The sequence below is a fragment of the Hylobates moloch genome, unplaced genomic scaffold (assembly GCF_009828535.3).
Source record: "Hylobates moloch isolate HMO894 unplaced genomic scaffold, HMol_V3 SCAFFOLD_106, whole genome shotgun sequence".
NCBI lineage: Eukaryota > Metazoa > Chordata > Mammalia > Primates > Hylobatidae > Hylobates > Hylobates moloch.
Genome location: NW_026652381.1, coordinates 75,280 through 100,678, shown reverse-complemented (window position 1 = coordinate 100,678; position 25,399 = coordinate 75,280). Strand labels below are relative to the sequence as shown.

Here is a 25,399-nt window from a genome sequence, read left to right as displayed (position 1 = left end):
AACTCCTGGGCTCAAGTGATCCACCTGTCTCGACCTCCCAAACTGCTAGGATTATAGGCGTGAGCCACCACACCCAGTCTGGGACTCCAAATTTTAACTCAATTGTCTCAGCTGAAACTGGGCTGCGCGGCTGGAGAGGAAAAGCTCTGAGGGGGCCCCAAGAGCTGTTCTCACCCACAGAGTGGCCGACCTGGGGGAGGGCCTGTCATCATGAGTCTGTAGATACACACACCCCCTGCTGGCTCTGTCCAGAGGCCTTTGGCCAAGCCTTTCCCCAGAGGCTCACCTGCCCTCTCCCAGACCCTAGCCACTCTCCCCTCACACACCGCTCCCAGGCTCAGGCCAGGAGGATGCAGTGTGACCCTGCCAGCCAAGTGAGAGTCTGGCTGCTTTGGAAGTCAGGAGCAACCAGAGCCTGCTCCTCTCCACTGGCCTAAAAGACCCTGTTCTCTACATGTCTGTGATGAGGTCTAACTTGGCTCCAAAACCCGTCCAGGGAAAAGGCTGGGCTGAGGTCACTCCCCACATGGCTCAGCACTAATCCTTCACATCTGGACAAAGCTGTGCTCTGTGCACCCTGAAGCAACTGTCCATGAGCTCATCAAGTCCTCCATGGAGTGCATCTGAGAGAGCAAGCTTGGAGCAGGGCCTGACATTGTACTGCCTGCTCCCTCTGCACCAGGGTCCTCACCAGGGCGCTGACTTGAATGCATCATGGCAGAAACATGCTGGAGACCCCTGTTCTCAGCCTGGTTCAGCCACTAATGATCGTGGGATTGTGAGAAAGTTTCTTCTCCTCCCTGAGCCTCTGCTGCCTCCTCCATAAAATGGGTTAGGGTAGGCTTGAGGCCCTGACTCCCCCATGTAGCTCATCCTTCATTCTTCTCTGTCTTTCGGAGGCTGCAGAGAGGCCTCAAAAATTAGCTACAGGAGCTGGGCTCAGTGGTTCACACCTGTAATCCCAGAGCTTTAGGAGGCTGAGGCAGGAGGATCACTTGAAGCCAGAAGTTTGAGGCCACCCTGGGCAACATAATGAGACTCTGTCTCTACTAAAAAAATAAAAAATAAAAAATTAGCCAGGATTGTTGGCATATGCTTGTAGTCTCAGGTATTTGGAAAGCTGAGGTGGGAGAATTGCTTGAGCCCAGGAGTTTGACAGTACAGTCGGCTACGATTGCACCACTGCACTCCAGCCTTGGTGACAGAGAAAGACCCTGTCTTGCAAAAATAAAATAAAATTAGTAGACACGCACATGCACCCATGGGGCTGTCAGAGGCTCAGACAAGGGGAGTGGAAAAGGCTGAAGGATTACGATGATTAACCCTGAGCAGCCAAGGCTGTGGCTCCGCAGGGCTCCCTTCCTTCCTTTCCTCCTCCTCTCCCAGGCCCCGCCAGTTGGGAAATGGACCTCCTTGGACGCTGCATTGTTTTCTCTGGCCCGGCTCCTGCTCGGGGCCTGATGTGCACCCTAGATGGTGGCCATGGGCAGGGCATCCTGTGCTGGTAAGTACAGGCTGCTGTGGAGCCCAGAGGCCCCAGGGGAGGGCTGGGCTGGGCTGGCTGCCCCAGTTAAAGAGATGTGGCCCCTGGGTCCCATCCTCTGAGGTGGAAGTATGGCTCCCTCTACTTCCAGGCCTTATGGGGAGACCTTTTGTATCTTTACCCAAACAGTAAGAAAGTGCCACAGTGTAGATGATTTCTGCATGCTCGGTGATGAGAAATGTTTTCTCAGTGGCATCTCTGAAAGATGCTGCTGTATCTTCTGAATTGTCAAAGTCACACTCTGCTTTGAAAAACAACCCTGGCCACCTGGGGGTTAATTATATTTCACCACATTCAATATAATAGAATAATAAATTTACCACATCCAATATTTATACTAAAATGTATGATTCATTCAAAACCATCCATGGGTTTTATTTTTGAAAGCAGCAGAACACTATTCTTCAAGTGTTTCTATAAAAAACTCCAAAACGTGGGCCAGACATGGTGGCTCATGGTCTAAAAAGCCATCAGGGATAAAGGTTCCTCTGAGTGCTGCTAAAAGAAACCAAGACTGGGGCCCAGTGTGGTGGTTCATGCCTGTAATCCCAGCACTTTGGGAGGCCAAGGAAGGCTGATCACTTGATGTCAGGAGTTCAAGACCAGCCTGGCCAACATGGCGAAACCCCCCCTTCCCCAGTGTCTACTAAAAAATGCAAAAGTTAGCCAGGCGTGGTGGTGCGCACCTATAATCCCAGCTACTCGGGAGGCTGAGGCATGAGAATTGCTTGAACCCCGGAGGCAGAAGTTGTGGTGAGCCGAGATCGCACCACTGCAGTCCAGCCTGGATGACAGAATGAGATTCTGTCTCAAAAAAAAATGAAAAAAGAAAAAGAAAAAAGAAAGAAACCAAGGTTGGAAGTCGGACATGTTAGAGATAGCTCTCAATTTATAGAAACTATAAGGGGTGGAGATATTTAAATGACGTCAAAGGGATGCAATTAGCAAAATCTAAATGCGGAAAACTTTGCAGGACAAACTTGGTTTCTTCAACAACAACAAAAAATTAAGTTAAAAAAGGGAAAAGAAGATTTACATATTTAAAGAGACCTAACAGACATATTGACCAAATGCAGTGTATGTAACCTTATTTGGATCAAACAAATGAATTGTAAAAAGATATGACACAATCAAGGACATTTGAACAGTGATTGAATATTTAATGATATTTAATCACACACTGTTTTTGGAGTCTGATCGTGACATTGTAGTTATGTTTATTGAAAGAGTGCTTATCTCTTAGAGGTACACAAGGAAATATTTATAGATAAAAATACATGATGCCAGGCCAGGTGTTGTGGCTCACACCTGTAATCCCAGCACTTTGGGAGGCAGAGGCAGGTGGATCACTTGAGCCCAGGAGTTCGAGACCAGCCTGGCCAACATGGTGAAACCCTGTCTCTACTAAAACTACCAAAATTAGTGCCTGTAGTCCCAGCTACTTGGGAGGCTGAGGCAGGAGAATCACTTGAACCTGGGAGGTGGAGGTTGCAGTGAGCTGAGATTGCGCCACTGCATTCTAGCATGGGTGACAGAATAAGACCCTGTCTCAAAAAAAAAAAAAAAAAAGAAGAAAATATACAATGCCTGGATTTCCTTTAAAATAATCCAGGGAGAGGAGAAAGGGTGGAGACTATAGATGAGATAAAACTGCCCATGAACTGATACTTGTTGAAGCAGGGTTGATAAGTACATTATATCACTTTCATATACTATTATTTTGTATTTTTTGTATCCAAAAGTTTTCATAATCAAAAGTTAAGATATATCATCTAAAATCTGAAAGAATATGCACAAAAATGCAGGAAGTCAATGCAAAATTACACTAACACATGAATATTTTCCTCCTTTTCTTCTTTTTTTTTTTTCTTTCTTTGATGGAGTCTTGCTTTGTCACCCAGGCTGGAGTATGGTGGCTTGATCTTGGCTCACTGCAAGCTCCACCTCCCAAGTTCAAGTGATTCTCCTGCCTCAGCCTCCCGAGTAGCTGGGACTACAGGCTTGTGCCACCAGACCTGGCTAATTTTTTTGTATTTTCAGTAGAGACAGGGTTTCACCATGTTAGCCAGGCTGGTCTCGATCTCCTGACCTCGTGATCTGCCCGCCTCAGCCTCCCAAACTCCTTTTCTTCTTTATCTGTAGCAATGAGCATACGTAATCAGAAAGAAAAATTACGTTTAAAAGTGGTTTTAAATTAAAGCCTCTGTACAAGTTGTGGCTAAAAGGGGCACCAAATTAGCCACTTGTGGGCAGGCTGCTCCCTCCTCCCTCTGGGAGAAGCACAGGTGCTGCTTTGTGCCTTTAGCTCCTGGAGAGCCTGGGGCTGAGCTGGGAGGGAGTAAAGGAGAGGGGGATGGGAGGGTGTGTACTGGGGCCTGTATTCTATGCTGAGCAGAGTCCCAGCCACAACTCACGCAGCTTGTGAGGAAGCCATTGGTGGTCATCTTTAACAGGTGGGTAAACTGAGGCTCGGAGCGATCAGTGGAGTCATCTGAGAGAATATGTGTTGATGCATGTTCCCTGCTGGGCACTTCCTCTCTCATCTAATCCCGGAGGCCAGCCCTGTGGGGTGGGTATCATTCTCCCCAATTTATAGAGGAAGAAACAGCACCAGAGACGGGAAGGGATCACCCAAGGCAGGGGATCCCGAGGGCTGGTCTGGATCCTTTCCCCAAGTGCTTAATCCCACAGTTCACCAGGCCCTGAAAGGCACCAGGAGCTATCTTAGCACAGGGCACTTCTGCCGAGGTCGGGGCAACGACTGAGGGGCAGGAGGCCTGGATGTTTTGTGAGGGCTCTGCCTTGGCACCACCGTGAGATCTGAGCTTTCCCCTCACCTGGGCAACTGGAATGAGCAATAGGCATCCCTGGCTAAGTGGGGTTGTGGCTTGTAAACTGTAAAGTCCTGTGCAATGTGCAGGGTGGTGGAATGAGCATCTGTGTACCACCCCAGACTGCAGTCTAGTAAGTCACCTGACATGAATCACCCTGTCTGAGCCTCACCTGTGAAGGGGCAACATTAAGCTGAGGGGGGAGGTGGGGGGAAGAAAGGGGACAGCGAAAGGCAAGGAACCCAGCTAATGGAAGGAACCCCAGACAGCCTCTCCCTCCTGCACAGCTCTCCATCTCCATCCAGTCCCCCATCTCCACCCAGAACAGCTCAGTTCCCCAGAGAAGCTCCCTGGAAACCAGGAGGCTGACTTCTTCACCAACTGCAGAACCACCTGAGGCCACCTGGCAGGTGAGTCGGTGGCCTTTCTCCTGGGCTCGCCTGCCTGGCTCCTTAAGGCTGTGCTGGGCTGGCTTGGGTCACTCACCCTTTGGTATCTGGCTGCTTAAGCAATGTCCTATAAAGCCAGGCCTGAGCCTCCGAAGGCCCTCTGAGATGGAGCTGGCCTCCGGGGCTGCCCCACCCAGCAGCTGTGACCTCCCACCCCAGATCCTGGCTCCTTCTCTCTTGCCAGCTCTACTCCGGGCATCGAGCTTCCCTCTCTCTCTCCTTTTTGGTCTCTCTCAAATCTTTCTCTTTTCTTATCCTCTCTCCCTCCACCCCTTGCCATTTTAGTCAGTCTTTCTCTTTCCTTCTTCTCTTTTGTCTCTCAAACTCTTTTTTCTTTCTATCTTGGTTCATATCTGTTCAGGGAAAGCCTCTTTCTGTCTCGGCTTCTCCTTTTTTCCTTTTCACTGTTTATTCTTCCCTCTCTCCTTTATCTCTCCGTTGCTCTACTTCTCTGCCTTTTTCTGAGTCTGTTTTCTCTCACCATCTTTCTCTCCATCCCTCACTCCCTGCATCTGCCTCCCTCTCCATCTCGCTGCTGTGTCCAGCTCTCTCTCTAGCTCATTCTTTCCTCGACATCTGCGGATCTCCCCGGCTGCGTGTCCCCTGCCGTGTCCCGCGCCCCACTCACGGGCCAAAGCGCCTGCGGCGCAGAGCCGGGCCAGCCCGGCCAGCGCGCAGAGCAGGGGCCGCATGGTGCCAGCCTGGCTGAAAGCAGCGTGGCATGTGCCCGCAGCCGTCCTTCCCGGATCGCCCTCGGCAGGCCCGGGAGGAAATGCTCTCAGTCCGGGCCAAAATTCCTGGGCGGCTCCGGGCTTTCTGGCTGGACAGAACCCGCCTCCTCCAGAGGCCTCTGGGAACCCCGTGGGCAGCACAGAACCCAGAAACCCCCAGGAGCTGAGGCACCGACGTGCCACCTGGGCGCCTCCGGAGGAAAGGGGGCCGACCCCCGAGTCCCCGCGCCTCCTGGGGGGCACGGAAGGAAGGAGAGGGATTGGGTGAGGTCATGGGCTCAAGGCGACTGAGCCTGGGATCAGGAGCTGTTATGAGCCCATTTCACAGGCCGGCAGACTGAGACTAGAGAGAAGTGTCTTCCCAGCATCACTCTCATCCATGGCACAAGATCTGAACCCTTGTCTCCTGGGAGTGTGGAAGGTTTTCTCTGTCTACCAAGAACAAGAAATTAATTCTAATTACATGGAACAGTGTCTGCCCCTAACAGGGAGACCCAGACACTCACTGCTCTGGTAAGGGAGTGATAGCAATGTGAAAAGGTACTTTTCAAAAAAAAAAAAAAAAGGTAAAATCATGACTCTCGTAAAGATATGAAATTAGCATATACTAAAGGTTTTATTTAATTCATTATTAATGAGGGGACAAGTAAGATGGTGCAAGCAGTCCAAAGTTTAGAACACAGTAGTGGAAACTTCCCCTATGGGACATGCCCATCCAACAAGTGCAACAAGAAATTAAGTTTTAGTGAAAACACCAAGCAAAAAAGCTACAGCTCTAACTTCTCTGCTGCAGAGCCCTGAGTGCCTTGCCTGGCTGTAAGAGGAATACTTTCATCACCAAGCCTAGGAGAATGCCTTTGTCGATCAAGGGTCTCCACTGGGGTTAACTGGAGCCCTTGCAGATCAAGGCTGCCTCTCTGCCTTCTGTGTTCCTGGCTGTGGCTGTGCAGTTGTCCAAAACAGTCACCACCCTAACCAGTGATCCAGTTCTCACTCCCTCCTCCAGAGCAAGATAATAGCCTTAGATGAAGAAATTGTGGTTCTGAGCCGGAGAATCTGAGACAGACTCAGATCTAAATCTTTTTAAAGCCTTCAAGGAGATGCCCACGTGAGCTGGCCCAGAAGAAGAATTTAGTTCAGGAATGCCAAGAAGTTCTTATGCTTGGTGGTAGGACATTCCTTGATAATTTAGCCAGGTGGGAAGTTGTCAAAGAACTGCCAAACCCATAAGGATCCTTGCAGCTCACAGCCAGGGGCTACCTTATATTTTGAATATAAGATTAAGAAAAAAAAAACAAAAAAATATACAATACATTCTTGTTGTGGGAGAGCATAAACTAATTAAGTATACAGAGTAAAACATGAAAGTCTTTTCTGTTACGAATTCCCTCTGTCCAATGATTCAGGTCCAGTTCCCTCAGCTTGGTAGGCTCTGCCTGTTCCACATCCATGCATTCCCCAAATATCTAATGTATATTCAGACACAAATGTATATACATGAGATCAAATCATAGATATTTTGAAGATTTGCTTTCATTCATGTTTACCTCAGTCATAACATTAAATCTTGGCTGGGGGCAGTGGCTCACGCCTGTAATCCCAGCACTTTGGTAGGCCAAGGTGGATGGATCACCTGAGGTCAGGAGTTTGAGACCAGCCTGGCCAACATGGTGAAACCCTGTCTCTACTAAAAATACAAAAATTAACCGGGTGTGGTTCTGGGTGCCTGTAGTCCCAGGTTCTTGGGAGGCTGAGGCAGGAGAATAGCTCGAAACCGGGAGGCTAAGGTTGCAGTGAGCCAAGATTGCACCATTGCACTCCAGACTGGGCAACAGAGCAAGACTTCGTCTAAAAAAAAAAAAATCTTGGAGATCAATCTATGGGAGTACAGATAAATCTACTTCATTCCTTTTAAGAGTTACAAAATATCTCATGAATGGGTGCAAGTGGCATTATTTATCCAAACAGTCCCCTATTGACGGACATCTAGATTGCTTCCTTTTTCCCTCCAATATAAAATAAACTTTAATAAACACAACTTTGCATATATTTTTATGTACATAGTACACATTCATGTATTTCTGAAAGGCTGGAAGAGGAATTATTGGGTCAAAGGGACTTTTACATTTTGTCAGATAGGCCAAAAACTGTTCTCCAAATTGTCACTAAACCCACAGGAGGGACAGGAGGGACAGGAGGGACAGGGGTCTTCCAGCGCGGTTCCAAGGTGCACTAGAGTACATGTTTGGTCTACGTAAGAATTGGGCTGCAGGGGGCGCCATTTACATAAAATACTTCTGGATTGGAGCTAACTGAAGTTAGCGGTCACCTACATTCTCCAGCACTGGATATTTATCATTTAAAATTTTGACAAGACAGCTCGATGATGGAAAATGTTACCTTGTTGTTATTTTTATTTACGTGCTATTTATTATGAGTGAGGTTAAGCTTTATTTGCCTCTTCGATTACTTTTTTCTATTTTCCCCCTTTTCCTTTATATACTCTGACTATTAATGCAATGCCTGTTATGTATGTTGGCAATGTCTTCTTCCAGCCTTCCATTATCTTTACGTTTCTTGGTGGTGTCTTTCATCATTCAGAAGTTTTAGATATTAGGTAGACAAATCTAATATTTTCTTTTATGGCTTATAGTGCTTACAACTTGCTTATGATTCCTTGAATCAAGGCTGTAAAGATATTTTTCTATGTTTTCTTCAAATAATTTTAAGGTTTTCTCAAGGTCTAATGTCTAATCCATCTAGAATTTTTATGTGGTTGCAAGGAAGGAATCAAACTTAAAATTCTCCCTAAATGGATATCTAAATGTCCTAATTCTCTGTATTGCGTGGTCCAAACTTTTGCCACTACTTTGAACATAAAGTAGTTTGCTAGGTACTCATTTCCAAGGGGAGTTCTGGGAAAATCTCTGTACATCACATCTGTCACAAGGTGAAGGAAACAAAAATGCAAAATAGACATAATTTCAATAAATACTGAAACCATATTTGATGAAATTAAACAACCCTCCCTAACTTAAAAACAGTAATAGCAACAAACTTAGGATAAAAATAAAAGAAATAATGGGACATTTCCTTAACAAGATAACTACTTCTTAATTTTTACATTTATAATTTTTCAGATAAAAAAAATAGAGATGAGGGGTCTTGCTGTGTTGCCCAGGCTGGTTTCGAGCACCTGGGCTCAAGTGATCCTCCTGCCTCAGCTTCCCAAAGTGCTAGGATTACAGGAATGAGCCACCATGCCCGGCCAACTACTTTTATGTTAAATAGTTCATATGTACATACAAGAAAAAGGAGAAATGTATTCTTTATTAAATCAGGAATGAGGTAAAGATTCCATAATGGCCAGGCATGGTGTCTCATGCCTGTAATCCCAGCACTTTGGGAGGCCAAGATGGGAGGATCACTTGAGCCCAGGAGTTCGAAACCAGCCTTGGCAAAACAGCATGACCCCATCTCTACTAAAAATTAAAAAAATAATAATAAACATTAGCTGGGCATTGTGGCATGCGCCTATTACTGGGGAGTCTGAAGCAGGAAGATCGCTTAAGCCTAGGAGTTTGAGGCTGCAGTGAGCTATGATCACACCACTGCACCCCAGCCTGGGTGACAGAGTGAGACACTGTTCTAAAAAATGAATAAGTAATTAAAAAATTAAAAATTTTAAAAAATTTAAAAAGATGCCACTATCAACAAGTGTTTGGCTGAGAGTGGTGGCTCACACCTGTAATCCCAACACTTTGGGAGGCAGAGGCGGGTGGATCACTTGAGGTCAGGAGTTCAAGACCAGCCTGGCCAACATGGGGAAACCCTGTCTCCACTAAAAATATACAAATTAGATGGGGGTGGTAGCACACGCCTGTAATCCCAGCTACTAGGGAGGCTGAGGCAGGAGAATCGCTTGAACCCAGAGGGCGGAGGTTTCAGTGAGCCGAGATCATGCCACTGCACTCCAGCCTGGGCAACTGAGAGAGACTTTTTCTCAAAAAAAAAAAAAATTAAGTGTTTGGAAATCAATTTATTTCCTTATACCAACAGAAACCAACCCAAACATGTAAAGGGAAACTCCTGGGCAAAATGATGGTATGGAGCCGGTGGACCCAGTTAACAAACCTCCTCCTTCCAATATTATCTAAAGTGACCAGTGAAATTAAAGATAGGGGAGACTGGCATCAGTGGCAGGAGCTAGAGAAATATGCCAACCATATGCGAAGCCTCAAAGCAAGGGGGTAGCCAGCTGGATCTAATAATACCTCTTATTATGTATTCTATTATTTGCTAAACTTCTCTGAACCTGGTATTGTGCTAAGGCTGTATATGCAGTATCCTATTTAATCCTTGCATCAGTAAACCTATCAAGTAGATATCCTTATCCCCATTTTAAAAAAAAGATCTATTAAATATATTTGATTCAAGGGTGGAGGGTGGCAGATCCCAGTTTGGAAGCTAGGTAGATCTGGTTCCAAAATTCATGGTCCTCAACATGATCAGGCCCCTTGACTCTCAAGCCCCAGGAAGGGCACTAAATAGAGAATCTGGAGAAGAGTGGAGGTGAGAAAGGGACAAATGGGATATAGTGGGCACAGAGGGGCAAGCCCTGTGCAGTTAGGGGAGAATGCTCATAACCACCTGCATGAATGCAGTGCCCTAATGTGCAGACGTTTCTCTTTCACTTAATGCTCCCATGACCCTCGCAGGTAGCCTCATAATCCACGCAGATTGTGACAGTACCTGCCACGGTCATGGGAGCATGTAGAATGTGAGGCTTGGGGAAGTTAGGAGGTGGCCCAGGGCACACAGATACTATTTAGGAATTTGGGGATTTGCCTCCCAGGCACCTGTGTTGCCTCCACAGGCAATGCTACAGGATGTGCACAGGTCCTCCCAGCCTGGCTGGGCCGGGGCACAAGTGGTGGGGAATCTGGCAGGGGCTTGCTCTCCCAACTCATACTCAAAGGCAAAGGGCAAAGGAAACAGGAAATAGGGGCTGGTCATCTCTCTGGGGAGAGAAGTGGGGTGAGAGGACAGCCCAACTGAAAGAGCCTCAGTGGTTGGGAGGGCCTGAGCTGTACAAAGCCTCCTTGTCTTCTCCCTTTGGCACGAGAGAGGATTTCCAGAGATACCAGGAAGACCCGCACCGGGAGAGTTCTCAGTGAGCACTGGGCAAGGCTAGCCCACTCTCTGCACAGATGGACAGGGGCTACTAACCCAAGGCACAGAAGTTATAGCTGGAGAAAATGAGCCAGTGAAGTGTGAATGTGGATGTCTCTGTTGAGGGAAGGAAAAGCAGGGGGCGACTCGATGGGTTGAGATTTAAGTTTTTTTGAGGTTGGATGCAGTGGCTCACTCCTGTGATCCTAGCACTTTGGGAAGCTGAGGTGGAAAGGTGGCTTGAGTTCAGGAGTTCAAGACCAGCCTGGACAACATAGCAATACCCTGTCTCTACAAAAAAAATTTAAAAATTAGCCGGGTGTAGTGGCACACACCTGTAGTCCCAGTTACTCAAGAGGCAGAGGTGGAAGGATGACAAGCTCGGGCAGTCAAGGCTGCAGCAAACTATGATTACACCACTGCATGCCAGCCTAGGTGACAGAGTGAGACTCATCTCAAAAAAAGAAAAAGAAGATTTGTTTGTTTGTTTGTTTTTTGTTTTTTGGGGTTTTTTTTTTTTGGTTCGCAAGTTTTATTCAAGAACTCATACAAAATATTCCAGATAAATGAAATTTAATCCTCTTCTTCCTCCTCTTCCTCATCCTGGTTAATTTGGAAGTAACATAACTCTGTTTGCTGTTAGCAGCTACGCCAACCAATCACGTAGATTATTCTTCTTCAAAAATTTTTGGTGTGATATTTCAAAAATCTTTTGGAAAAAGGCACCTCAGATGTCATGGTGATCCTGCTCTTGCTCCTTTCGATGGTCACCACTCCTCCACCAAGTTTCCCAGCTTTTCAGTTCACTTTGATCCTCTCTTGGAAAAGCTGCTCAAAATTGGCTGCGTCCATGATTCCATCTTCCACGGGGTGGGTGCAATCAAGAGTGAACTTCAGAACCTGCCTTTTTTTTTTGCCCCCATTCACCACAGGCTTTTTCCCGGGCACCATGGTAGCAGTGGAGGCAGAAAGAGAGCTGTTTCTTTTTAAATTGTTATTAATTTTATAAAGTTTCAGTAGCTTTGGGGGTACAAGTTATATTTGGTTACATGAATGAATTGTATAATGGTGAATTTTGAGATTTTAGTGCACGCACCACCCAAGTAGTATTCAACATACCCAATATGTAACTTTTTATCCCACAATCCCCACCCATCCTCCCCCTTCTGAGTTTCCAGAGTCCACTATATCACTCTGTATGTCTCTGTGTCCTCATAGCTCAGCTCTCACTTATAAGTAAGAACATATGATATTTGGTTTTCCATTCCTGAGTTACTTCACTTAGAATAATGGTCTCCAACTCCATCCAAGTTGCTTCAAAAGACATTATTTCATTCCTTTTTATGGCTGAGTGTTAGTCCATGCTGTATATATACCACATTTTATCCATTCATTGGTCAATGGGCACTTAAGGTGGTGGTACCTCGGGAATTATGAACTGTGCTGCAATAAGCATACCCCTTTAATCTGCCCCCTTTCTTACATGTGGCCCTGAATCCTCCCAGGTAGGAGAAGATGTAGGAAGATGGGGAGGTCTGCTTGGTACAGGGAGAAGCCAAGTATAGAGTGAGAGAGTTTAATATTAACAGTTATGACTGGGCGTGGTGGCTCACACCTGTAATCCCAGCTACTCTGGAGGCTGAAGCAAGAGAATTGCTTAAACCGAGGACACAAAGGTTGCAGTGAGCTCAGATTGCACCACTGCGCTCCAGCCTGGGTGACAGAGCAAGACTGTCTCAAAAAAAATAATAATAATAAATATAATAATAATATCGGCCGGGCACGGTGGCTCATCTTGTAATACCAGCACTTTGGAAGGCCGAGGCGGGTGGATCACTTCAGGTTAGGAATGGTGAAATCCCGTCTTTACCAAAAATATTTTTTAAAGTTAGCTGGATGTGGTAGCGTGCACCTGTAATCCCAGCTACACAGAAGGCTGAGTCAGGAGAATCGCTTGAACCCAGGAGGCAGAGATCGCAGTGAGCCGAGATCGTGCCACTGAACTCCAGTCTGGGTGACAGAGCCAGACTCCATTTCAAAAATAATAATAATAATAATAACGTTAACAGTTATAATACCAATAGTTACAGTTCTAACAGCCAACAATGATTTTGACTTCATGTCCAACCTGGTGTGAAGTACTACACAGTCTGTTTTTTTTTAATTTGTAAAAATTTTATTATAGATTTATTTTTTCTGATTAAAATATGTTTAATTTTTATTTTTTATGGGTATATAGTAAATATATCTATTTATGGGGCACAAGAGATGTTTTGATGCGGGCATACAATGTGTAATAATTACATCAGGGTAAATGGGGTGTCTGTCACCTCAAGCATTTATCATTTCTTTGTGCTACAAACATTCCAATTGTACTCTTCTAGCTACTTTTAAATGTACATAGAAAAGGTACAGTAAAAAGAAAAAGAAAAAAACATAAAATGTGCAATAAATTATTGTTGACTATAATCACCCTGTTTTGCCATCAAATAATAGATCTTATTCATTTTAACTATATGTATTTCAATACTTTCATGGAACAGGTGGTTTTTGGTTACATAGAAAAGTTCTTTTATATATATATTTCATTAGTTTTGGAACAGGTGGTTTTTTGGTCACATAGTTCTTTTTTTGTAATTGTACTTTAAGTTCTGAGACACATGTGCACAATGTGCAGGTTTGTTATATAGGTATACACATGCCATGGTGGTTTGCTGCACCCATCAACCTGTCATGTACATTACATATTTCTCCTAATGCAATCCCTCCCCTAGCCCCCTGCCCCCTGACAGGTCCCAGTGTGTGATGTTCCCTTCCCTGTGTCCCTGTGTTCTCATTGTTCAACTCCCATTTATGAGTGAGAATATGCAGTGTTTGGTTTTCTGTTCTTGTGTTAGTTTGCTGAGAATTATGGTTTCAAGCTTCATCCATGTCCCTGCAAAGGATATGAAGTTCTTTTCTTTTCTTTCTTTTTTTTTTTTTTTTTTTTTTTGAGACAGGGTCTCACTCTGTCACCCAGACTGGAGTGCAGTGGCATGATCTCGGCTCACCACAACCTCCAACTCCCAGGCTCAACTGATTCTCCTGCTTCAGCCTTCTGACTAGCTGAGATTACAGGCATGCGCTACAACCACCCAGCTAACTTTTGTATTTTTTGTAGAGATAGAGTTTCACCATGTTGACCAGGCTGTTCTCGAACTCCTGATCTTGAATGATCCACCCACCTTGGCCTCCCAAACTGCTGGGATTACAGGTGTGAGCCACCGCACCCGGCCAACATGCATGAGCTATTTAGTGGCAATTTCTGAGATTTTGGTGCACCCGTCACCTGAGCAGTGTACACTGTATTCAATGTGTTGTATTCTATCCCTCACCCCCTCCCACACTCCCTTTCCCCAGTCCCCAAGTCCATTATATCATTCCTATGAATTACATCCTCATAGCTTAGCCCCTACTTATAAGTGAGAACATACGATCTTCGGTTTTTCATTCCTGGTTACTTCACTTAGAATAATGGTCTCCACCTCCATCCGGGCTGCTGCTAATGCCATTATTTTATTCCTTTTTATGGCCGAGTAGTATTCAATGGCTACATAGTCTATTTTTCAGTTAATCTTGGCTGCTACCCTGTGCAATGGGTTCTGTGATTATCCCAGAGCTTAGCAATAGCAGTTTTCCAACCAGTGTCTTTTGAATTGATAAATCCACATTTAGAAGGGGAGGAAACTGGCCTAAATTGAGGGCCCAGCAAAAGAACTCAGCCACCTATAGTGCCTGGTATCCACGTAGTCCGTTTTGAGATGTTTTAGCAGCAGATTCACATTGCTAAGTGTCAATTCAGTTCACTGTGAAATCCATGGCTATTTCCTGAAAATGCGTCAAGCTATGAATTCCCTATGGGTTCGATAGGTAGAAGTGGGTTGGCATTTCCCTCAAGCTCTTTGAAAATTTTCTCTGCAGTGCTCTCTAGGGAGATGATCTTATTTTGGCTCCTTGAGGTAAGAGTTGGAGTAAAATATAAACTGTCTGAAGACATTGCTTGGCTGACTGTTCAGAGCATTTCTGAGTTAGTATCTCTTAGTAAGGGAGGCAGAGGAATTGAGTTCAAATCATGACTCTGTCCTTACTAGTAGTGTAGCTTCAGGCAGTTCACCTCCACTCCCTGAGCCTCACCAACAAAGAGGGAGTAATAATAACATTTATGGTCACAGAGGAATGTGAATTCTCTTGCTCCCTGCCTCTAACCTGCTTTCCTGGGCCTGTCACTATGTTTCCTTTGCTGTAAGTACTTGCAGGTTATAAGTCTCCTGAGGGCAGAGAGGGTTGTGAGTAATGCCAGCTAGGCCTGCAGAGGCCCTGGTGGAGGATCAAGGTTTCCAGGAGAGATGACTGGTGACCAAGGAAGAACTGACAGCTAACTCTGCTTCCTGAAGGTGTAAAGTAGAGGCCCGACAGGGTCTTTGAACATGAGTAGGAGTTTTCTAAGCAGTGCATCCTTCATGCCACGGAGATTGATGGAGGTGGGTGGGTGGCAGGAGAATGGGCAGTAAATCTGGAGGAAATTTTGGTCAGATTATGGAAGGCCTTGAATGCCACTCCCAAAAGAGTAACGCTTCATGCTATAGGCAGAGGTGCCAGCAGGGTTTTTGGCTGAAGAATTACACAAACCCATCCAATTCCCTCTTTCTTTTTCTTTTTAAGTATTTTTCCTTGGAAATACTTTTGAGTGTACAGAAAGAGTACAGCAAATTCTTGTACAACCTTCACCAGCCTCCCCAAATATTAACATCTCACATAGCTACAGAATTATCAAAGCCAGGAAATGAACATTAATGCAATACTGTCTGTGAATCTACAGACTTTATTCAGTGTTGCCAGTAGCCCCACTAACGTCCTTTTTCTGCTCCAGAATGCAATCCAGGACTGCCTGTGGCATTCCGCTGCCACTCTCAGTAGGATCCTTCCATCCAGAATAGCTCCTCCGTCTTTCTCCTCCTCTCATAATTTTGACAATTTTGAAGCATCCAGGCTATTTTTGTCTTTCGTAACTTTGACACTCTTAAAGAGTACTGGCCAATTATTTTGTAGAATGTCCTGCAACTCGAGTTTGTCTAGTGCTTTCTCACAATGAGAATGAGGTTTTGTGTTTTTGGTGAGAACACCGCGGAAGTGAGGTTATATCCTTCCCCATGCATCACATCAGGAGGCACATGTGATATTGCTGCATCCCATTACTAGAGATGTTAACTTTGAGAGATGATGTAGCGAAGATTTCTCCATTGTAAAATCCTATTTTTCCTTTTGAACTTAACGAGTATCTTCTGAGGAGCTATCTTGGAGTCTGTGTAAATATCTTGTTTATCATCATACTTTCACCCACCAATTTTGGCGTTCATTGGTGATTCTTGGCTGCAATATTAATTACCACCGTGTTTACCAACAGGTGATTTTTCTACTTTCATAATTCCTTCTCCATTTATTAATTGTAATTCAGTGGTGAGGAAGAGCTGTCCCTTCTCTCCCAATTACTTATACAATTATTTCAGTATAGACTCATGGATATTTAGTTTATTCTACCAGTGATAATCCATGACCAACATCATTTGTATCATTGTTCCAATTGTCCCAGGTACGGCCAATGTAAGCATCTTCAAGTCACCCCTTGTGTTTGTTTGAAATGCCCTTATTCTATTTTGAGCACTTCCTTTCTGACATAAGATGTTTCAGGATTATTTTATAATTTCACTGATCCCGCCCTGTACTTAATCATTTCTCCAAAGAATTCTGCTTCCCTTTTTGAGGGAATGTATTTAGAAACTAAGATCTGGGTGCTGGATGTCCTCATCGTTACTGGGGTGTCACTGCGTCTAGGGCCTCTCAGCAGACAGAACTAGGGAATATGGGTTACCAACTCTGAAACTATTTTATGGGTATTCTGAGATTGAGCAAATCAGTAAATATATTGTATTTAGTGGGAGGTAGGCCTCTCACTGTCAAAGAAAGAACTACAAATAAAAAGGGAAGGGCAAAGTGAAACGTGTTGTGTTAGATTAGAATCAGAGGCATCAGCATGAGCTCCTGATTTTTAATGTATATACAGACAGACAGATATAGAAATAAATATGACCTAGCAATTCCATTCCTAGACATATACCTAGCAGAAATCCATGGTCATTAAAAAAACATGGACAAGAATGATCAAGCTGAGCGTGGTGGCTCACGCCTATAATCTCAACACTTTGGGAGGCTGAGGCAAGTAGATTACTTGAGTCCAGGAGTTTGAGACCATCCTGGGCAACATGGCGAAACCCTGTCTCTACTAAAAATACAAAAATTAGCTGAGTGTGGTGGTGCATGCCTGTAGTTCCAGCTACTTGGGAGGCTGAGGTAGGAGGATGGCTTGAGCCTGGGAGTCAGAGACTGAAGGGAGCCAAGATTGTACTACTGAACTCCAGCCTGTGGAACAGAGTGAGACCCCGAATAAAGAAAGAGAGAAAGAGAAAAGAAAGAAAGAAGAAAGGAAGGAAGAAAGAAATAAAGAAAAAGAAAGCAAGAAAGAAAGAAAGAGAGAGAAAGAGGAAGAAAAAAAAAGAATGATCATAGGATCATAGCTGCACTATTATAATAGTCCTAAGCTGTAAACTACTCAAATTTCCATTGGCACCAGACTAAAGAATGAATGACCGACCACTACATGCAACATTATGGATGAAAATGCAATTGAGGAAAGACATTTTCTCAAAAAATGCTGTATAATACCATTTATATAAAGCACAAACCAGGCAAAATCAATCCATGTCACAAGAACTCAGTATCAATTTTCTGCAAGAGAAACGAGGGAGTTTCTGAGCTGCTGGTAATGTTCTGTCATTTGGTCTGGCTGCCGGTTTCATGGGTGTGTATAATTCTTAAAATGTATGTACGTTATTCATCAGTAAAAGGTTTTTTAAAATATTCATCTCCTGGCTCTAAGCTTCATTTTATCTTCATTTCAACTCAGCTGCTGCAGGGACCCCATAAAATGAATAGAATAGGACCAACCTCTAAACCTGCTCTGCTTCTCTTCCTTTCCAGACTAGGATTGATATTTTCCCTCCAGGACTGAGACTCCTGTTTAATTTTCTTTTATTCCCTCTTCTTTTCTTTCTTTCTTCTTTCTTTTTTTTTTTTTTTGGCGGAGTCTCACTCTGTTGCCCAGGCTGGAGTGTAATGGTGATCTTGGCTCACTGCAGCCTTCATCTCCTGGGTTCAAGTGATTCTCCTGCCTCAGCCTCCCAAGTAGTTGGGACCACAGGTGTGTGCCACCACACTCAGCTAATTTTTGTATTTTTAGTAGAGATGGGGATTTCACCATGTTGGCCAGGCTGGTCTCGAACCCCTGACCTAAAATGACCTACCCGCCTTGGCCTCCCAAAGTGCTGGGATTAAAGGCATGAGCCACCATGCCTGGCTTCCCCCTTCTTTTCACAAGTTTGATTTTTTCTTTTTCCTGTTCTTTTGTTTCGTTTTTCTTTTCTTTTTTCTTCTTTCTTTCTTTCTTTCTTTCTTTCTTTCTTTCTTTCTTTCTTTCTTCTTTCTTTCTTTCTTTCTTTTTCTTTCTTTCCTTCCTTCCTTCCTTCTTTCTCTCTCTCTCTCTTTCTTTTTCTTCTTTTTTTTTTTTTTTTTCAGGCCTAGGACTCTTGATCCAGTCCCACCTGCTGGTGTAGAGTGGGAAGAGATTATTTTAGCCCTACCCAACTAGGAGGCTGCATAGATGTAGGGGAGGAAAGTAACTTGCCAGGGGCTACCCTAGGTAGGAGATGGGGCTATATTCCAGAGTTGTTGAAGTTTGATACCAGCTAATGGTCTGTCAGTTACTGTCTTCCAGGTATTCGCAACAAGGATTAAGGAAGAGAATTAAACTATAATGCAACAAGCTTCCATCATTTGTAATGAATTAACTTCCATTGTCCTCATTGTTAAAAGATACATTTATTAAAAAGGATAAAAATCATCAGCCTGAAGTGGCGGCTCACGACTGTAATAGCAGCATTTTGGGAGACTGAGGTGGGAAGATCACTTAAGGCCAGGGGTTCAAGACCAGCTTGGGCAATATAGTGCAACCCCCCTCTACAGAATAATAATAATAATAATAATAAATTAGCCAGGCATGGCGGCTCAAGTGTGTAGTTCTAGCTACTCAGAAGGCTGAGTTCAGAGAATCACTTGAGCCCAGGAGGTCAAGGCTGCAGTGAGCCAAGCTTGCATCACTGCACTCAAGCCTGGATGATAGAGCAAGACCCTGTCTCAAAAAAAATAAATAAATAAAATAAATTCATGACTCTCAAACAGCAGATTATAACTGACTCAAAGGAGAGGTCAAAAAAGCTACATTTATATGGAGCAAAGGAATGTTGAAACAAATGCACCAACAGAGCTCAAGCCAGCTTCTTCCAGGGTGGCAAAATGAAGTCAATTGAACCTCTACTGGTAGGACTAAATGTACAGGTCTAGAGCCAAGAATTATTTTTCATTTATATCAGTTATCTACATTTTACAAGCTGTAAAATAACTCCCATGGAATCAAAAGCAGATAATGTGAAAGGGTGTGCTATAGGCAATATTTAATTTTCTATTGAAAGGAAATTTTTCCTACACTTTCCCTCTCTTTTAATAAAAAATAACCTCATCTATTCCGGGGTAATTCAACAATAGTAACATATCAAATACACCTGTTTATTTCTGGCACCTCTCTTTTCATAAGGGGAAGTAACAAATCTTTTGTGATTTCCAATGGTATGTCTGCGAAAGCTCAGCTATCATTCCTTTTATTTTATTTCACATTTAGGAATTTTGGGAATGCAAAATCCAAAATTGTCAGGAGATTCGAACACTTAATGTAGGATCATAGGTGTCTGAGAAATAATATTTGCCTACCCATTTGTAAGGGTCAATACAACATTTAAAAATAGGCCGGGAAGCCTGGTGCGGTGGCTCACGCCTGTAATCCCAGCGGTCTTGGGGGCTGAGGCAGGTGGATCACCAGGTCAGAAGTTCAAGACCATCCTGGCCAATATGGTGAAACCCCGCCTCTACTAAAAGTACAAAAATTAGCCAGGCATGGCATGCCTGTAGTCCCAGCTACTAGGGAGGCTGAGACAGAAGAATTGCTTGAACCCAGGAAGCAGAGGTTGCAGTGAGCTGAGATCACACCACTGCACTCCAGCCTGGGCAACAGAGGGAGACTCCGTCTGAAAAGATAAATTAATTTAATGTAATAGGCAGGGCACAATGGCTCACTCCTGTAATCCCAGCACTTTGGGAGGCTGAGGCAGGTGGATCACCTGAGGTCAGGAGTTGAAGACCAGCCTGGCCAACATGGTGAAACCCCGCCATCTCTACTAAAAATAGAAAAAATTAGCTGAGTGTGGTGGTGGGCACCTATAATCCCAACTACTCAGGAGGCTGAGGCAGGAGAATAGCTTGAATCCAGGAGGCTGAGGTAGCAGTGAGCAGAGATCGTGTCACTGCACTCCAGCCTGAGCAACAAGAGTGAAACTCTGTCTCAAAAAAAAAAAAAAGAATAAAAACCCAAATAAGTTAAATTAAAATTAAAATAAAGATAGAAAATAACACGATTGTAAAGAACTTTAGCCCTCTTCTAAATAACAAATGTTGTTTCTTTAAATAATCAAAGGCATAATAAAATCAACATGAAAATCAAAAAATTATTCTGGTAAAACACTGAATCTTTGCTATCTAGGTAGATTTACATAGAAAAAAAGAATAACCCTTCATAGTATAGGTGAAGACAGCAAACAGTAAACCAGAGAAACAAGACCATGAATGTTAAAAAAATTTTTTAAAGAATTTTAGTAAATTTAAGTGTTAAAATGCATATGATGTATTTTACATGCATTATATATTGTAAAATATATAATATATATTTTATATGATAAAGTGTATATTATTATAAAAGCAAACTTTTATAAGATCTTAAACACATTTCATAGTGTTTAACATATTTCAGACTCAAATATTTTTTATATATATATATATAATACCAGCCTGGCCACCATGGTGAATCCTCATCTCTATTAAAAATACAAAAATTAGCTGGGTATGGTGGTGCGTGCCTGTAATCCCAGCTACTCAGGGGGCTGAGGCAGGAGAATTGTTTGAACAGGAGAAGTGGAGGTCGCAATGAGCCGAGATCGTGCCACTGCACTCCAACCTGGGCAAGACAGCTAGACTCCATCAAAAAAAAAAAAAAATTCATGTCAGCATGCTCTTTTGCATTCTACAGTAAACTCACCCTTGACTTTAGGACCAATCTCAAGGGGCCCATGAGGTCAGAACTAATTTCATAATGCTGCTGAGGTGTATTTATTGTACTTCACTCATTGTTGCTATTTTTAAATGAATCATTAAATAAGCTTTCTTAAAAGTTATGTTTTATAGCGTCCAGGCGTGGTGGCTCATGCCTGTAATCCCAGCACTTTGGGAGGCCCACGTGGATGGATCACTTGAGGTCAGGAGTTCAAGATCAGCCTGGCCAATATGGTGAAACCCCGTCTCTAACAAAAACACAAAAATTAGGCGGGCGTGGTGGCAGGTGCCTGTAGTCCCAGCTACTCAGGAGGCTGAAGCATGAGAATAGCTTGAACAGGGGAGATCTCTAGTTCAGTGAGCCGAGATCACACCACTGGACTCCAGCCTCAGTGACAGAGCGAGATGCTGTCTCAAAAAAAAAAAAAAAAAAAATTATGTTTTATAGGTATGTGCTGAGAAGAATGAAAAAATATTTTTTAGAAAGTTATGTTTAAATGTTTAACAGTAAATACTAATAGCTATAATACACAAAAAAAGCTCTTTGGTGTCATTATGTTGGAGGCGTGTAAAGAGATTTCACCAAACAAACCAAATGAAAACAAACCCCCAAACCCCCTGCCCCAAACCTAATCTGAGTAATGCAGCTTTAAGACAAAACTACAGTACTTTATTTTCCTTAAAAAACAGAAGTGTACCCAGGGGCAGTGGCTCACGCCTGTAATCCCAACACTTTGGGAGGCCAAGGTGGGTGCATCACCTGAGGTCAGAAGTACTAGACCAGCCTGGCCAACATGGTGAAACCCCACCTTTACTAAAAATTAGCCCTGTGTGGTGGTGGGCACCTGTAATCTCAGCTACTAGGAAGGCTGAGAAAGAAGAATCACTTGAACCCGTGAGGCAGAGGTTTCAGTGAGCTGAGATCATGCCACTGCATTCCAGCCTTAGAGACAGAGTGAGACTCTGTCTCAAAAAACAAAACAAAAACAGAAACACATACACAGTTGTATTTCTCTGAAACTATTGCTCCAAAGCATAGTGTCAATCACTCACATTAATGATAACTTTTAAGTAAAGCAAATTCTATTTCATAGAGAACATGGGAAGTTGGACACTTGTAACTGTGACTGTCACTTAACATATAGCAGACAAGCAAAGCTCATGAATGCAAGTAACACAACTCTCTGCAGCCATATGAATCCCTTATGGTATAACTTCTCCAAGTGGCAAAAAGAAACACGTTCATTAACAGATCCAAAGATGTAAGCTCTTCGTAGCATATAAAAAAAGAAGCAAGGTCCGGGCCGGTGGCTCATGCCTGTAATCCCGGCACTTTGGGAGGCCGAGGCGGGTGGATCACTTGACGTCAGGAGTTGGAGACCAGCCAGGGCAACATGGCAAAACCCTGTCTCTACTAAAAATACAAAAATTAGCCAGGTGTGGTGGCATACACCTGTAATCCCAGCTACTCGGGAGGCTGAGGCAGGAGAATCGCTTGAAACCAGGAGGTGGAGGTTGGAGTGAGCTGAGATTGTGCCACTGCACTCTAGCCTGGGCAACAGAACAAGACTCTGTCTCCAAAAATAAAAATAGGCCAAGTACGATGGCTCACACCTGTAATCCCAGCACTTTGGGAGGCCGAGGCAAGCGGATCACCTGAGGTCAGGAGTTCAAGACCAGCCTGGTCAACATGGCGAAATCCTGTCTCTACTAAAAATACAAAATTAGCCTGGTGTGGTGGCAGGTGCCTGTAATCTCAGCTACTCCAGAGGCTGGGGCAGGACAATCACTTGAACCCAGGAGGTGGAGGTTGCAGTGAGCAGAGATCGTGTTGTTGCACTCCAGCCTGGCCAACCAAGGGTGAAACTCCGTCTCAAAAAATAATAAGAAGAAGAAGGCTGGGCATGGTGGCTCATGCCTATAATCCCAGCTCTTAGGGAGGCAGAGGTGGGAGGATAGCTTCAGCCCAGGAGTTCGAGACCTGCCTGGGCAGTAGAGCAAGACCCTGACCTCCACAAAAAGGAAAAAAAGTATAAAAAATAAAATAAAATAATAAATAAATAAAAATAAAGAAGCAAAAGTTTATACACTTAAATTATGCTTCATAATGCATGTTTTAGTCTTTCATTTTTCCTAGAAATTATTTATGTACCCAGCAAATATCCATCAATTAAATGAGTACAAGGTTTTGAGTTACCTAAAGATCTTTGAAATTATTCTAAAGTGGACATACCATGAAAGATAACTTTTTTTTTTGAGACGGAGTTTCGCTCTGTTGCCCAGGCTTGGAGTGCAGTGGTGCAATCTTGGCTCACTGCAACCTCTGCCTCCCAGGTTCAAGCGATTCTCCTGTCTCAGCCTCCTGAGTAGCTGGGACTACAGGCCCACACCACCACATCTGGCAAATTTTTATATTTTTAGTAAAGATGGAATTTCATTATATTGGTCACGCTGGTCTCAAACTCCTGACCTCAGGTGACCCACCCACCTCGCCATCCCACAGTGCTGGGGTTACAGGTGTGAGCGACCTCACCCAGCCAAAAGATAACTTTTGAAATAAAACTCATCAGTGCAATAAATCAATTTTGTTAAACACAGATTGACATTTACATATTTAAACATTATGTAAAAGCAATGCTAGCTTATTTTATCAGTAAGTATGTATAAGTTTAGGAAAAACACATACAAGCAGGATAAAAATGTATGCTTGCATTATACAATAATATGGGTGTACATTTCCAGAGTTCTTGTATTCATACACTGTATAAGAAGATGACAAACAATTTTGCAATGAAAAATCCTGTCCATACATTTTTGGCATGCATCAGAATATATCTGTATTCCTGAGTCAAAGGGTTTGTGCATTTGTGATTTTGATTGATAATACCAATTGCCTTACAGAAGTGACTTTAATATACACTCTCATCCTCAGTGTACGGAAATGCTTTTCTCCTCACACAGCTCTAACAAGCATGTCATAAAACTCTTTTTTTTTTTTTTGAGATGGAGTTTCACTCTTGTTGCCCAGGCTGGAGTGCAATGGCACAATCTCGGCTCACCACAACCTCCGCCTCCCAGATTCAAGCGATTCTCCCATCTCAGCCTCCCGAGTAGCTGGGATTAGAGGCATGCGCCACCACGCCCAGCTAATTTTGTATTTTTAGTAGAAATGGGGTTTCTCCATGTTGGTCAGGCTGGTCTGAAACTCCCAAACTCAGATGATCCACCTGCCTCGGCCTCCCAAAGTGCTGGGATTACAGGCGTGAGCCACCGCATCCGGCCATAAAACTCTTAAATATTTTCCCCAACACAATAGGTGGATAATTGTTCTCTTAGTAGAGTATTTTTTGTTGTTGTTTTTTGTTTGTTCATTAGTTTTTGTTTGTTGTTGTTTTGTTTTGTTTTGCTTTGCTTTGTTTTGTTTTAGACAGAGGCTCACTCTGTCGCCAGGCAGAAGTGCAGTGGTGCGATCTCGGCTCACTGCAACCTCTGGCTCCCAGGTTCAAGTGGTTGTCCTGCCTCGGCCTCCTGAGTAACTGAGATTATAGGCACCCACCACCACGCCCAGCTAATTTTTGTATTTTTAGTAGAAACGAGGTTCCACAATATTGGCCAGGATGGTCTCGATCTCTTGACCTCGTGGTCTGCCTGCCTTGGCCTCCAAAAGTGCTGGGATTCCAGGCATGAGCCATCATGCCTAATAATTTTTCTAATTAAAAATAAAATAAAATGTCGAGAACTATTTGTATTTCCTTTTCTGTCACCTCAATGTTTATATCCTTTACTTCTCTTTATTCTTTTTGAGTTGGTAGGCTTCTTCCTATTGAATAGTGGAAGCTGTTTATGTATTAGGGAAGTTCACCTCTGCCTGTGATATGATTGCACATACTTCTTGCACATATTTCTCCCAGTTTCATGATTGTTTTCTCAGTTTGCTTACAATAGTTTTAACACAGAACTTTTTTATATTTCTATATTGTAAGATTTGCCAGTATTTCCATTAATATCCCTTTATGACTTTTGTGGGGAACAGAGCTTTGGGTCCCAGCTGAGTGGCAAAGGGCACAGTCCCTCAATGTGGAAGACCCACTGCAGGTGACCTTGATGCCAACAGGTGGCGGGCCAGGGGGATGATGTTGATGACAATCTCCAACTACACTTGAGGATGAACTGAGACATGGGGTCTCACTTCGACAGGGTGAGAATGGATTGGCCCAGAAACCACTCCTTTCTCCTTTCAGCAAATATTCTTTGTGAGGTCGCCACAGTCTTTGCCTATGTTTTACAAATGAGATTGAGAACAGATGAAAGATCTGCCCAAGGTCACACTGGATTCTGAAACCTGTTTCTGACTGTGTCATCCCC

General features: G+C 43.7%; 1 protein-coding gene and 1 pseudogene across 1 annotated transcript; one reads left to right on the top strand and one right to left on the bottom strand.

Moving 5' to 3' along the window:
- Positions 1–1,386: 1,386 nt before the first annotated feature.
- On the top strand, positions 1,387–17,685 carry LOC116463972 (uncharacterized; the record flags this gene model as incomplete). Its single annotated transcript, XM_032147264.1, has 3 exons — positions 1,387–1,504; positions 4,662–4,784; positions 15,636–17,685. Coding segments are annotated over 3 exons (463 nt in total), but the record flags the coding sequence as incomplete, so codon positions are not given.
- LOC116463973 (large ribosomal subunit protein eL22-like) lies at positions 11,300–11,677 on the bottom strand (annotated as a pseudogene).
- Positions 17,686–25,399: the final 7,714 nt, after the last annotated feature.